This window comes from Ambystoma mexicanum, chromosome 10 (genome assembly GCF_040938575.1).
Source record: "Ambystoma mexicanum isolate Mex_15411 chromosome 10, UKY_AmexF1_1, whole genome shotgun sequence".
Taxonomy (NCBI): Eukaryota; Metazoa; Chordata; class Amphibia; order Caudata; family Ambystomatidae; genus Ambystoma; species Ambystoma mexicanum.
The window spans coordinates 1,008,731,338-1,008,744,145 of record NC_090932.1 but is presented as its reverse complement, the minus strand read 5'-3'; the positions used below and the strand labels follow the sequence as shown (position 1 = coordinate 1,008,744,145).

The 12,808-nt window shown below is 49.1% G+C and overlaps 1 protein-coding gene across 1 annotated transcript in view; it reads left to right on the top strand.

The window, feature by feature from the left end:
• PSMD2 (proteasome 26S subunit ubiquitin receptor, non-ATPase 2) overlaps positions 1 to 12,808 on the top strand; it is a 674,802-nt gene that overhangs the window by 543,685 nt on the left and 118,309 nt on the right. The window contains exon 18 of the mRNA XM_069618807.1: positions 5,670 to 5,764. Within this exon, the coding sequence (XP_069474908.1) occupies positions 5,670 to 5,764 (95 nt within the window). The remainder of the gene's footprint in view (positions 1 to 5,669; positions 5,765 to 12,808) is intronic.

Here is a 12,808-nt window from a genome sequence, read left to right as displayed (position 1 = left end):
TGTAGGTAAAGACATCACAAACATTTGAACACTTTCTATAATACTTATTCAAAATCGCTTCAAGACATGCATTTAAACTTTGCTGGATGTATCTCGATTCTATCCAGTCTGCGCACCATATTTGTACATTATATTCTAGCAGCTACAATATTTTAGTTACATGCATATACATTTGCAGTAAATGAGGTAGTAGTTGGGTCGGTGGAGTACATAGAAAACGACCCGCCACTGTACGTGACGGTGGTGGCACATAAGGGGCTTAGACATACCTACATGATAAGTACATTCTCGTGCATCCTTCACGTGAGTTCATAGTATAAATGCATTCGCTTTCTCGTGTACTCTAGCAGCATTAGCTTAGTTATGACGCAAAACCATGGGAGGTAGGTCGCCCAGTGATACATGCAACAAACCGATCCCTTGAGCGTTCCTTTATTATTAGTATTCACCTGTAATGGTGTGAGCCCGCCATTACTTATATCATGGGAGCATGCTCTCTCATTTTAATACATTCTGCAGACGTTTGTAATATAAGAGATTCTGTGGAAGAAAGTATACTTTGCAAGTGGTCTTGACATTACTATATACACATATACTAAGACTGTCTGCCATCAGATGACCATTTTACCGTTCTTCTCATTGTTCAGGCCTGCTGGCCGGGTCATGCTGATAGCGCTAGTACACTGCGGGAGGTGAATTGTTACAATGTTAGCGTATTGCGCTACCTCATGTCCGTCTTGCTCGTGGGAACGTGATCGCAGCGGATCTGCCAGGGTGCTGCGGCAACAGGGATGAAACCTCCAAGGGTGGGGGCCGCGCTACAGTGCGCTGAGCTCACACAATCTTTACCAGATAGAATAATGGTTTCTGGGCCTAGCTAAATTTGTATGGGCAATTGATACGTGTGGGCAATGTCTCCAGTGGGTGAGCCCTCCACCACCTGGGCCCGGGTGGCATGAGGGAACGCCCAATGAGCCATAGCCCTCACCTGGGGAGGGAACGCAGGCGAGAGGGGTCTTTTGGACCAGTCCTCCCCTACACCACAGCAACTGTCGGATACAGGGACAGACACAGATCCAAACCACCTGGAGGATGTGGCATCCATGCATTCGTCCCACACTGACGAATTGGAAGACTTCATCATGGCCGATGGGGAACCGAATGATATCCTGATTAGGGATGCCCCCCAATGAGGTGGGGGCCTTCCACGCACTTGTGCAGAAAATCAGTTATGTCCCTCCCGCTGTTGGAGGATGTCTGGGAGGATGGCTGTGAACTTGGCTCACCCTGCAACTGCACCTGCAAAGGACTGTTTCGACAAAAAGTACAGGGCCACGGAGAGTGCTCCCGCCTGCCTCTGCACTCGGCCTACACCAGACTGTTTCCGCTGCTGCCAGGAAGAGGTCAGCCAACTCATTGTCCTGCTCCCTTACCCTGACAAGGATGGAAAACACATGGATGCCTTTGGCAAGAAGCTCATTACCATCCCAGCCACGGATATGTGGGCTGCAAACGCAGTGGCCATTCTTGCACGTTATGATCGTGAGTTGTAGTACAAGATGGGCCCACATTCTGGAGTTTCTGCCGGATGACAAAAAAACAGGAGGGTATGGATATCTTCCAATAGGGCGATTTTGCATCTGATCATGCCATCGCGGTTTTCAGTGGACATCGCCGACACTGGATTTCGCCAGCTTGGGAATGGACTATTGACTTTGGTTTAGCCTATTGAATTGAAGGACTCTTCTAAGTGCTATTTGAAAGTATTTGCCCTGCTTATGAATATTTGTAAATTCTTCTGTTCTAATAACCTTTGCCTTTTACTTACTTTTTAAAGATTGTATGCCAACAGTAAGGTATTAATGTCCCCAGCACCCTTGTTAATGAAGTCACCTGAGGGTGTAGGTTGTCTGTGGGCCATCCCAAAAGGGCCTTGTCTGACCAAGAAACTCAGGGTGTATAGTATTGAAGTGTATTTGTGTTACTATTCTATTGCTCCCTTCTGAAGAAGGCTTTATAACTGACTGATAAATAGATTAATTGTTTATGCAAGAAACCTTATTTATTTGAATACCTGTAACTGTGAATCTTTGTAACTCCACTAGAGCTCACATTTCCCTTCTTGAGATAAGCATGGCTGCTCAACACGCTACCAAAACTGTGTAGTACAAGCTTATACCAAAGGCTGGGTTGCCTATACCTGTAATCATAGTTTGTAGTGTTCCCAGAGGGTACGGAATACAATCTTTGCCTAACAGTCACAGCACGGACACCCTCAGACAGACGTGTGGCCTTAAATAGGCTTAGAAGCACCAGACCGGCTAGCGCCATCCGGCGAGACCGGAACACACAAAAGGAGCGTGTGGCCCAATCAGAGCCTTGCAATCACCGTGGCCTCTAGCTAGGCAACGGGTACACAAACCAAGGTGGCGGCCATCTGAAGGTCAGCTGCACGTGTAGATCGAAGAAACGAATGAAAACTCTGATCTGCATTTTGTTTAGAATCCTGTTTTGCCATTAGGTTAGAGGTTTCAAATTATTTGGTGCCGTTTTCAGTGTTTTGCCTCTTCATCGCATTGAGTTCCAGATTTAAGGAATGGAAGTCCTGAACACAGTTCGATCTTCAGTCTCTTTGCCCACTTGCCCCATTTTCATCCCTTTGCCTTCTATGCCTTCGCCCCCTTCATTGCCCTCCCTTAACCCCTACATTGTGCTCGCCCTCCCCACAACTTCTCTCTTGAATGCCACTCTCTCAAGCCCCAGCTCTCCCTCTCTTGACCCTCCCTCTCGCCACCCCTTCTCTCGACCCCCTCCCTTTTTTGACCTCCCAGTCTCCCTCTTTCAACCCCCTCTCTCGCTATACCCCTAGCTCTCAGCCCCCTCAATACCCCACTCTCCCTTTCTTGACTCTCCTCTCCCTCACTTTCGACCCTTTCTCCCTCTTTCAAAACCCATTAGCTCCATAATTGACTCTCCTCTCTCTCTCGACCCCCCACTCTCAACACCCTGTTTCTCATCATCCCCTCTCAAAACTCAGTCCATTTCCCCCCCATTTTATCCCTGTCCCTATAGACCCCCCTTGACGACTCCTCTCTTGCCCCACCCCCTCTCGACCCGCCTCACAACACCACTTCTCTCGACACCCCCTCTCTCTCGCGGCACTCACCACTTCCCTCTCTTGGCTCTCCTTCACTTTCGTCTCCCCACTCTGCACCTCTTTCCAGCCACCCACTCGCTCTTACCTTTCAAACCACCATCCTCTCTTGACCCCGTGCCTCCAAGACTCTCTCAACCCCCTGAAATGTCCTCCTAACAATTGCTTTACAGACTAACTAGTGTACCCCAAATGATAGAAGTTGAGCAGGTGAATTGGTCTAAATTGACCTCTCCTCCCAAAAAGTCTGGCAGGATCCAAATCGATATCAGATATACTGGGGTTTCTTTTCAAGTCAATCGGGAAAGTTGTAAAAAGAAACTGCCTAACTCTTCAACACTGATGCCCCAATTTAGGACTTCTAGGGCAAAAAGGGGACAGTAAATTAGAAAAAAAGCAATAAGTATTGGGCCTCCATGATTTTTACATTCAGTTAACATACCATTGGCTCGTGGAACAGTGGCCTGCAGACAGGTAGAACAGCTTTAATAGTTTTATGGAAACATGAAGGTATTGAGCCTGAGCTGCAGCCTTTGTCGTGCTAGTAATCCATTTTATTTTATATAATACTTTACAAGATCATTGCTGATGTTCATTTGACTTTGCTTCACTAGAGCAGGTTTTGCGGCTGTGGAAGAGTGGTATTTCAGAGTTGCTTCGTGTTGAGTGAGCAGAGGATTTTCTTTGTGCAACTTTCGGTTATTGACTTAAATGGACTCTCCTAGCATATCTGCTTTTGATCTTTGTTATTGGTTTTTGGGTGAGAGGGCCCTTTTGCCTCACTAGTTTGCTTCTCTCATTTCATTTGGGGTTTACTATCCAGTCACTATGGCTACTAGTGCAGGTAAAGTCGCCTCTTTTTTCGCCTTATATTTGCAATGTAGGACAAGTCACTTTCAGCTGAGTGATGCAGGGATATGATTTATAACCTGCTTAATACCCAGACATTTCTAGGCGCAAACCCGGGTATTGAACCAGTATTGCTCCATGTCATCTTGCTTCCAAATGCGAGCACGTTGCCCCTGACCTATCCTCCGAGCCAAACGGATACTATGTGACCCTTTACTTTTTCTTTTAATAACATCCCTGTCATTCTGCGATATGACTGAACACGTGGTTGGTAGTGATCGGTTATCTTTTTATTTGTGCACCGACCGTACAATATTCCCAAAATGGCTGCTCCTCATGTTACAAGACCCACTCTTGGTACCATGTTTCTTCTCTGGTTGGAAATTGCTGCATAAAAATATGCCTGTTAATTCGTGGTCATCGCTTTGTATGTGAGAACTGGGTTTTCAAACTGGCTAGTCCCAATCCACACTTCAGCCATGGTCGGTAGATGCTGTTGCTGGGCAGAATGTGTGGTGACAGACTTTCCCAGATAGAGCAGCCTCCACATGTTTAAATGTTGCAGAGCTCTTCCATGGGTGACCTGGGGGAGTTCATACCCCAAAATTCGAATGCAAGGCCAGGACCTGGAGACTTTGGACATTGGGAGCCCAAAGATCCAAGCATCTGAAGATGGACCATCGGAGACCTACTGGCTCCTGGCTGCCGCAACCAGCATGCCAACCACAATTTTAGACCACTGCCTTCAAATTGACTTTGAAGACCTAAACCCAGGTGCCTTCCACCTCTGGACTGGTGGAACCAGAACCAAGTAGTGTTGAGCCCCGTTCTGCATCCATCGCTGTTGCTGAGGTCAGAGATGTCGCCTAAATTTGGCCTGTACCTGACTGGAACTGGACTGTGGCTTTGCATTTACTTTTTCCCTGCCTTTTAGTTGGAAACTCTTCTGGTATCTTCAGAGCTGTTTTGAGACCTCAACAGCTTTCTGCTCATGCCGCCATCTCTTTCCACGAGAAAGAGTCTGCCTGACCTGAAAGACTAACCACACTGTTCCTGAGGGCCTTACTCTGTACCTGGGTCAGTCTACTCCGACCTGCTGCTCCTTAGAGGGTCTTCCTGTGCTGCTGGTACCAAAATCTAGCCATGTTGAGGCTGAAAAACAATTAGACTAATCGTTTTGTTTCCCCCCACTTTAGCCGAGTACAATGAACATTCCTGTGATTAATTGTTTTGCGTTCTGAAGTATTATGTAACCCATTGTGTTACCAAGAGTTCCATATGGCTGAGTGATTACACTTACCAGTAGTGCTGATTTTAGTTCTTGCCTCTGTTTATTAAAACAGTATATATTTCTACTCACTTGTGTCGAACGCTGATCCTTAACTGACTTTGCTCTAGTTAACTACTTCACACCGAGCCTACATCCTCCTCAGTCTAATCATAACTGCTTGGCCAATCTACAATTAAGGGTTTGGTCAAAGACTTGCGTGAAACAAGTTGCACATTTAAGTTTGCTTCTCAGAACCCTCTTGAACGCTGTTGGGGGATTTTCCAATTTTAGATGAATGCTTTTCAAGGGAAGTGTTAAATAGAGCCATATGTGATCCAGCAACCAAAGAAGCAGATAATTTGTCTGTAAAATAACACAAGCATTTTCTGGTTACAGGTACCAATAATGCCAGGCTGGCAGCCATGCTGAGGCAGTTGGCACAATACCATGCCAAGGATCCCAACAACCTGTTCATGGTGCGATTATCACAGGTATGTATCAATGTAATTGTTGAAGAAAATGTTGAATTAGGAATTAGGGGACTGGGGGGCTCTCTGCCTGCCTCATCACGTAAATTGACCTGCACTGAAACGCAAATTCAGACACTGTATGCCCGCCTTGTAAGCTGGGCTGTGCTTTGCCTGACCTTGTTCCTGTTGTCTTTTTAACACTGAGGTAGCATATTTGGGGTGAATATGGGTTAAGAGGACTATGACAAAGACAAATTGCGATGGTGTCAAGCAAGTGAAATTTGCTGTGGTAGCAATCGGGCTTCATTAAACTAATTGCATATCAGGATCATCTGTGGATTTTAGCTATTTTAACTTTAGTGCAAAATCTCCATCACTAGTGAGACCCCCAGAACTTTTAGCTGGACTAGTGGATATGTTTTCCCTGTGCCTCAGTGGGTGGGCATCTCTTTACACACCCACAGATTATGTAACTCTTTTTATGGGTGTCATTTTTAAGACTCTGCATAGTGTCCTTTTAATTTTATCCTGTGACAACTTTTGGCATATACAACCTATTGTTGCTGGGTTGCCCTTTGGGCTCCCTGTTCAATTTTCTCTGGCTAGCCTTGTGAGAACTACAGTTCCCAATGGCAGAACGGTTATTTTAGTCCTCTAAACTTTGGTCAGACCAGCACACCCCACCTTATGTGGAGCGGTGGGAGGGCGGGGGGATACAGCGTAACCCCTTTCTCATTCTCACTGTAAAATTTCTGTTACACGGACAAGCTTACCCTAAATGGCTGGTGGCAGGGAACCTTTTGACTAATTTGGTTAACCTTTAATGCAAGCTGGGGGGCACTGTTGCGCGCACACGAGATGGCATCCCTCTGCTCCGGCCGTGCATACGGTTGAAAAAATATCCTGTTTGGAGCCATCCAGCCCAACGAATTTGCAAGAATCATGGCTATGAACAACTGCAGCTGACCTAGCCTTAAAACTGCACAGATCCGATCAGCTGGGACTGAGATATCAGCCTGCTGAAACTGCAGGGACAGCGTGGGGCTGCCGAGGCCGGTGGCGCGCTCCAGAGAAAACTCCACCCAGCCGCGGAGTGGGTGGCACTGCTGGGCCACGAAAGGAGGAGAGTTTGTGCTATTGCTGTCGGCCGTGTGGGGCAGCCCTAACTCCAGCATTCATCGGCACTGGGAACCCTTTGCGGAGCCTGTAGTGACACAGCAGAGCCGTGATACGAGGTGGAGTGGCTGAGGCGTGCACGGGGCGCAGATGCTCTGCTGGTGCGGTCCCCTGTGGACTGAGAATTGTGGCCCGGCCAGCCTGGAGGTGGCGAGGGACTGGCAAACTCTCCTCCGCTTGCTGCACTGTTCGGGTCGGCGTGACCCGTGGCAGGGCTTCGCCTCTGGGGGCTGACGCTTGTGAGGTTCGAGCGGCTTCCACCTCCCTCCCCCTTTCCAAACACGGTCCAGGCTTGGAGGGTGTGGGGGGGTGGCTGGGCCCACGAGCTGTGCAGGCAGATTAACGCCCTGTCAGTGGGTTCCCCATGACACCGTGGAGCCCAATGGTCAACACCTGATGTGGTGCCCCCGGGGGCATTGAGATCTAATCCTAAGAGGAGCGGCTGCTGCGCAGCTTAATTACTGAGCAGGACGGCTGAGCTGGACACCACGGTCCTAACATCTGGTGGCTCTGTGGGCTATAAAGGTACAGATTTGCACCTGGACATTCGTTGTGCACAGTGAGTTTAGGCCAATCTTTGTCATAGAAGGTGAATGGTGACTGGATGCTATGTGACGGACGACGTCTGCACACTGTGGCTACAGAGGCAAAGGCACATGGAGAGATCACTATTACAGTGGGTGCTTAGAAGTTTGTTCACCACACCATTGGTGGTGTAGAGGCTCCGGCAGGCACACTTCCTCCTAGAGTACCGGACTGCACATGTGAAGGGGGATTGGCATAATCACTATACCACCCTGTGGATATCCTGTAGGCCCACTCCCCGACTTACACGTCCAAAAATCCAAAGGAATAAGGCACACCACAGCGGGGAATGCGACTAGGAGAACAGGCTGCAATAGTTTAGTCGTTTATATGAAATTGGCATCCAGAGAACTCTGCTGCCCGAGAGCGCTCTGGCAAACATTATAAATGTGGCAGCTTAAAAAGGTAAAAAGCGTCAAAACTGACGACATGCTATAGGGGACTACATGGACACAGGATTGGATAAAACATTCGGCTACATATGTCTTGGATGAAGTTGCTCCCGCTGGATTGGTTGTTCAGTTGGCAGGAGGGCGTGTGCCACGAGGTCCAGTTGCCTGTGTACGGGTGGGGTGGGAGTGAGGTCACAATGAAGCAGAGCAGACACGAACTAATCTAACATAACATATTGTTTTGAGCATGCACGAAATAACTGTCACTGAGGCTCCTTTGAGCAAATGATTATACTCTATAAATTCTAGGTTTGTGATATCGTCATTACTCACCGGGGACTTGTGGGGTTTATCAGGACTCGGGGGTCTTGCCTAGGTGGGATCATTGATCATGGGGTGGGTCGGGACACATCAGAAGAACAGAAGCATGCTGACATTTGTTCTAAGGTGCAATATACTGTGACAGAGGTTGGCCTTTGTTCGTTGGGGCACACTGGGGTGGGCATCACACTGAGGTTACACGTCTGGTACATCAAGAGAATACCTAGCAGGGCCATGGGGTTATATTGGCACTAATTTTCCAACAGCGGGGGATAAGAGGGCACAGGCAGGTTTGTGGAGATGGATGGGCTGCAAGGCCTGGTTCGAGCCGGTTCACGCATAGGACAGTGATCTCAGAGGAAGGGTGAGATGTTACATCTATTTTGTTGCGATTACTTCTGGCTCAGGCATGAGAATGGAGCTGCAAGGCTTTCAGACTCAGGGAGAAAAGGTGGGGGCCTTAGAGCGCGCTGTGTGCGGCGCTGCAGAGGGGAAAGACGCCTTTTTGTGTTAACGCAGTGAGGCCTAGTCCAAAGATGGCATCCATTTTGGGCACCCTTGACTCTGTGTCTCTGCAACAGCCCCACATATGTCGTCATCAGCACGGGGCTGGTTATGCCCACGGGGGCGAAAGAAGCGTCCCCCACTGTTGGTCGAGCAAGTGATGCATCTTGAACTGAATGGGTGAGGGGGGGCCCGAATGGCCCGCCACTCCCACACAATCCTAATGGACTTTTGGCAGCGCTGCTTCATGTGGCAGAACACAATCCACTCTAGATAAGGGGCCTCTGTGCAGTTGACAATACAGTGAATGTTGCGGGCCGCAGCATATTAGCGAGCACTGCCTTGGCGCAGTAAAATTTACCAGTTCTAAACAGGTCCTAGTTGTGCTGGTCATACCCCATAGATGTGCTACAACGTATAAAGCACTATCACGGATGCAGCTGAGGTAATATTCCACTGGGCTATGACAGATGCCACGAAAAGGATTCGCACTTGGGGAGCACAGAGCACCCACCACATATATATACCCTATATTTCAACAGCAGACATTTCTGATGCTTGTTAATCTGCTTAGAATCACATGCTGTGCATATGGTCCGACATCCAGTGGTAACCGCGGAGTATTGCATCTTGTCTTTCGGGGAGTGAAAGGGGACGTCGGCATAGGCGTGTCTGTAACACTATCCCTATCGTGACGTGTAGTGTACCCAAAATCCCTCACGCGCCAAGGTCCCTTCGATTGTTTTTTATCAGCCTGGATAACTGGTTGCCATATAGCAGAGCTCTTACATAAGAGACATTGTTTATTTTATACCGACTTGTCGGTTATTCCCCGTTAAGTCACTTTGACCATAAAGAACAACTTTGACAAAGACTGCAGGGGATTTGTCTACGGCGGTGGATCTCGGTGCCTAAGATCCAGCGGCTGGAGCTTCCACGTGGTCGGGCCCTCTGGCTGACCTTTACAGTAGAGAGAGTGGGGTCGGATGGCCATATTTTCAGTATGTCTTTCCTCTTTCCCCCTCTTTACGTCTGGTCATCTTCCCCTTTTGCTATGGAAAGGACTCCTTTTGGGTTCTGCCCTAAGTGTAGGGTCAGATACCCTTGGAAGGATGAGCAGAGTACATGCAACGCCGGTCTCCCCTTGGATCACGACGAGAATTGGTATGCAGCGTGTAAACTCCTATGGCCTAAGACCCTTAAGGAGCTCTGTGTAAAGCGGTGGGCCGCGTACGGTATGTTGTGGGTGGAGCCCCCTGCCTTCACCGCCACACCCGCCGAAAGTGATAGTGGCACCTCTGATGACGCAACATCTGTTGTGGATGTGATAGACCTTGAGGCAGACACTTCTAGGTCCGCCACGCCCGTCCCCGACCCTTTAAGGCCTGACTCTGGTCTCGCTTCAGGGACAACACCCGGCGACAGGGGCGTACAAGTGCATCTCACTAAGAACCCAACCCCTACACCTATTTCGACGGGTACGGGTGCCAGCAGGGCCATCAAATTTCGGCGGATTCCTCAGATCGTACAGATCCAAAGCCTTCCCTGCACCCGCAGCATCGTCTTGCGCCTGGGCATTCAAAAACAAATGAGGGCGCTACCCGTAAATCTGGTTTGCACGTCGAAACGCGGAAATCCGACGCTACGACGGCCCCAAAGGCTGCGGTAGGCCCAAAAATCACGACTAGGCCTCAATTCGAAAAACCGACCGCGAGGCCCTCTAACGCCACGGAAGGCAACAAACCTATCGATAGGCCATCGGAGCCACTTTGTCACGCCAATTCGGCGATAATCAGAGACTGCATCGGGAGAATTGTGTCAGCGTTTGGGCTTATGCCGGTTCCGCCGAAAAACATGGGGCAGGCCGCAGGCAGATCTTTAGATACGCCATGGTGCCCCGATTCTCACAATACCTACGAGGACAGTCGAGCCCCTCTTTCCTACACCCTGAGAGACAATTTCCGGCGCCAAAGGGGCGGAAGACAATGTTTTTTCACCCGTAGGCCCTTCTAGATCCTCTAAATGGACAAGGGAAACATTTGAAGGGTGTATGCACTGTCTAGAAAGAATCAGTCTTTCTGAGCATTCTTCCCCGAAAAGGTCTCATGGAGAGCCTAATCTTCAATCTACTTCACATTTCGTAGAAGATCAGCCGGCTGTCCCCGTCCAGCATGAAGACATCGTCCAGATGGACACTTATAGGGACATTTATAGTGAAGATGAAGAAACTTCCTTCCTACAGAATTATGAAGAGGAACAGGCGGATGCCACGAACAATTGGAAAGAAACCCAACAAGAGGGAACGGACCCATGAATGCTTCCACAGCAAGATCAGGACACTGATGTACTGCGCCTAGGTTCCCCTCTGTCCACCCCGGCTCGCCAGGCCTCACCTGTAGACGATCAGATGGCCTTTAATACAATGTTAAAGAAGGCAGCTGAGCATTTTCAAATCTCTACTCAAGAAGCAGTGCCTGAGCACGACTTTGTAGAGGATATTCTTAAGGAGAAACCTCCCTCTAGCCAGGCCATTCCCCCCTTCTATTAAGAGAAGATTGGCTCCCTCCCTGGTATCACAAGCTGAAACCCGGGCAGTGAACCCAAGAGTTGAAAAATTATTTCGACCAGCTACTTCAGACCCCCTATACATTAAAGGACACACCACCCCCGGTTCTTTGGTAGTGACTACCACCCGGAAACAGGCAGGAGTACCCCTTGCCATGGGGGGGAGGGAAGCACCTCCGGATAGGGAATCCAAGAGGCTGTATGCCTTAGGCAAGCAAGTCACCTCGGCTGCCGCATATACCACGCGTATAGCAAATAATACTACACTGTTGGCGAGTTACGCTGATGCTCAGTGGAACCTACTTCAGGAAGGCCTCCAGGAGGTCCCAGAACCCGCCAAGTCCAAGTTTCTCTCTATTGTGGCCGAAGGAAGGCAGGTGAACCAGAATGTAATAAAGAACACTCTGGACACGGCTGAAACAGCAGGCATGTCTCTAGCCCAGGGGACCTTACTGAAGAGGCATGCTTGGCTGTGTACCTCAGGGTTTAAGCCCGAAACACAGGCCTCGCTCATCAATAAACTGATTGAAGAGGCTACCCTCTTTGGAAAGGCAGTCGATGAGGCGTTGGAAACAGCCAAAAAAGAGCACAAGACTCTTAAGTGTCTGCAACAAATCACGCAAAGACCTTCCCCTCAGAGAGGAGGTAACTCTCGGCGGTCCTTTCTAGGGCAGTCCCGTGCAAGTCAGAACTATGGCACGGGAAATTTAAATACCGCACAAACATCAGGAAGCCCTGCATACTACCGTCCAAGGGGTCAGCGACGCGGCAAAGCCAGAAGCCACAATTCCAGAGGACCCGCAGCCTCCAGTCAGAAATGACCATCAGATCCAGGTCCCCTCCCATGTCACCCTTGTCGGGGGCGCTTAACATCTTTCCTCACGGCAAGGGAGGGGATAACTCCAGACCAGTGGGTCATAAAGACGGTCGCCCACGGGTACTGCGTGGAATTCGCCCGACCTCCACAATTCAGACCACCACGCTCATGGCGCCTTTCAACGGACCATCTGGAGATCCTGAATCAAGAGGTGGAAGTGCTGCTGGGAAAGGACGCCATAGAAGCCGTCCCTATTCTTCAGGTAAACAAGGGTATTTATTCAGTATACTTTCTTGTACCCAAAAAGGATCTCACCATGCGCCCTGTTCTAGACCTGCGCCCAGCGAACAAGTTCATAAAACCTCAGACGTTTAGCATAGTAACACTACAGGTTGTGATTCCGCTGTTGAAACACGGGGACTACATGGCAACATTGGATATGAAAGATGCATACTTTCATATTTCTATGTTGCCAGCGCACAGAAAATACCTAAGGTTCAGGATAGAGGACAGGCATTACCAATTCAAGGTACTCCCCTTTGGCATTGCCTCGGCACCAAGGGTGTTTATGAAGGTCCTGGCAATAGCTGCAGCACACCTGCACAGGTTATCAGTCCCCGTTTACCCTTACCTCGACAACTGGCTCATAATAGGGGACTCGTACGACACGTGTTGACCTTCTCTTCAGTCTGGGGTTCTCCATCA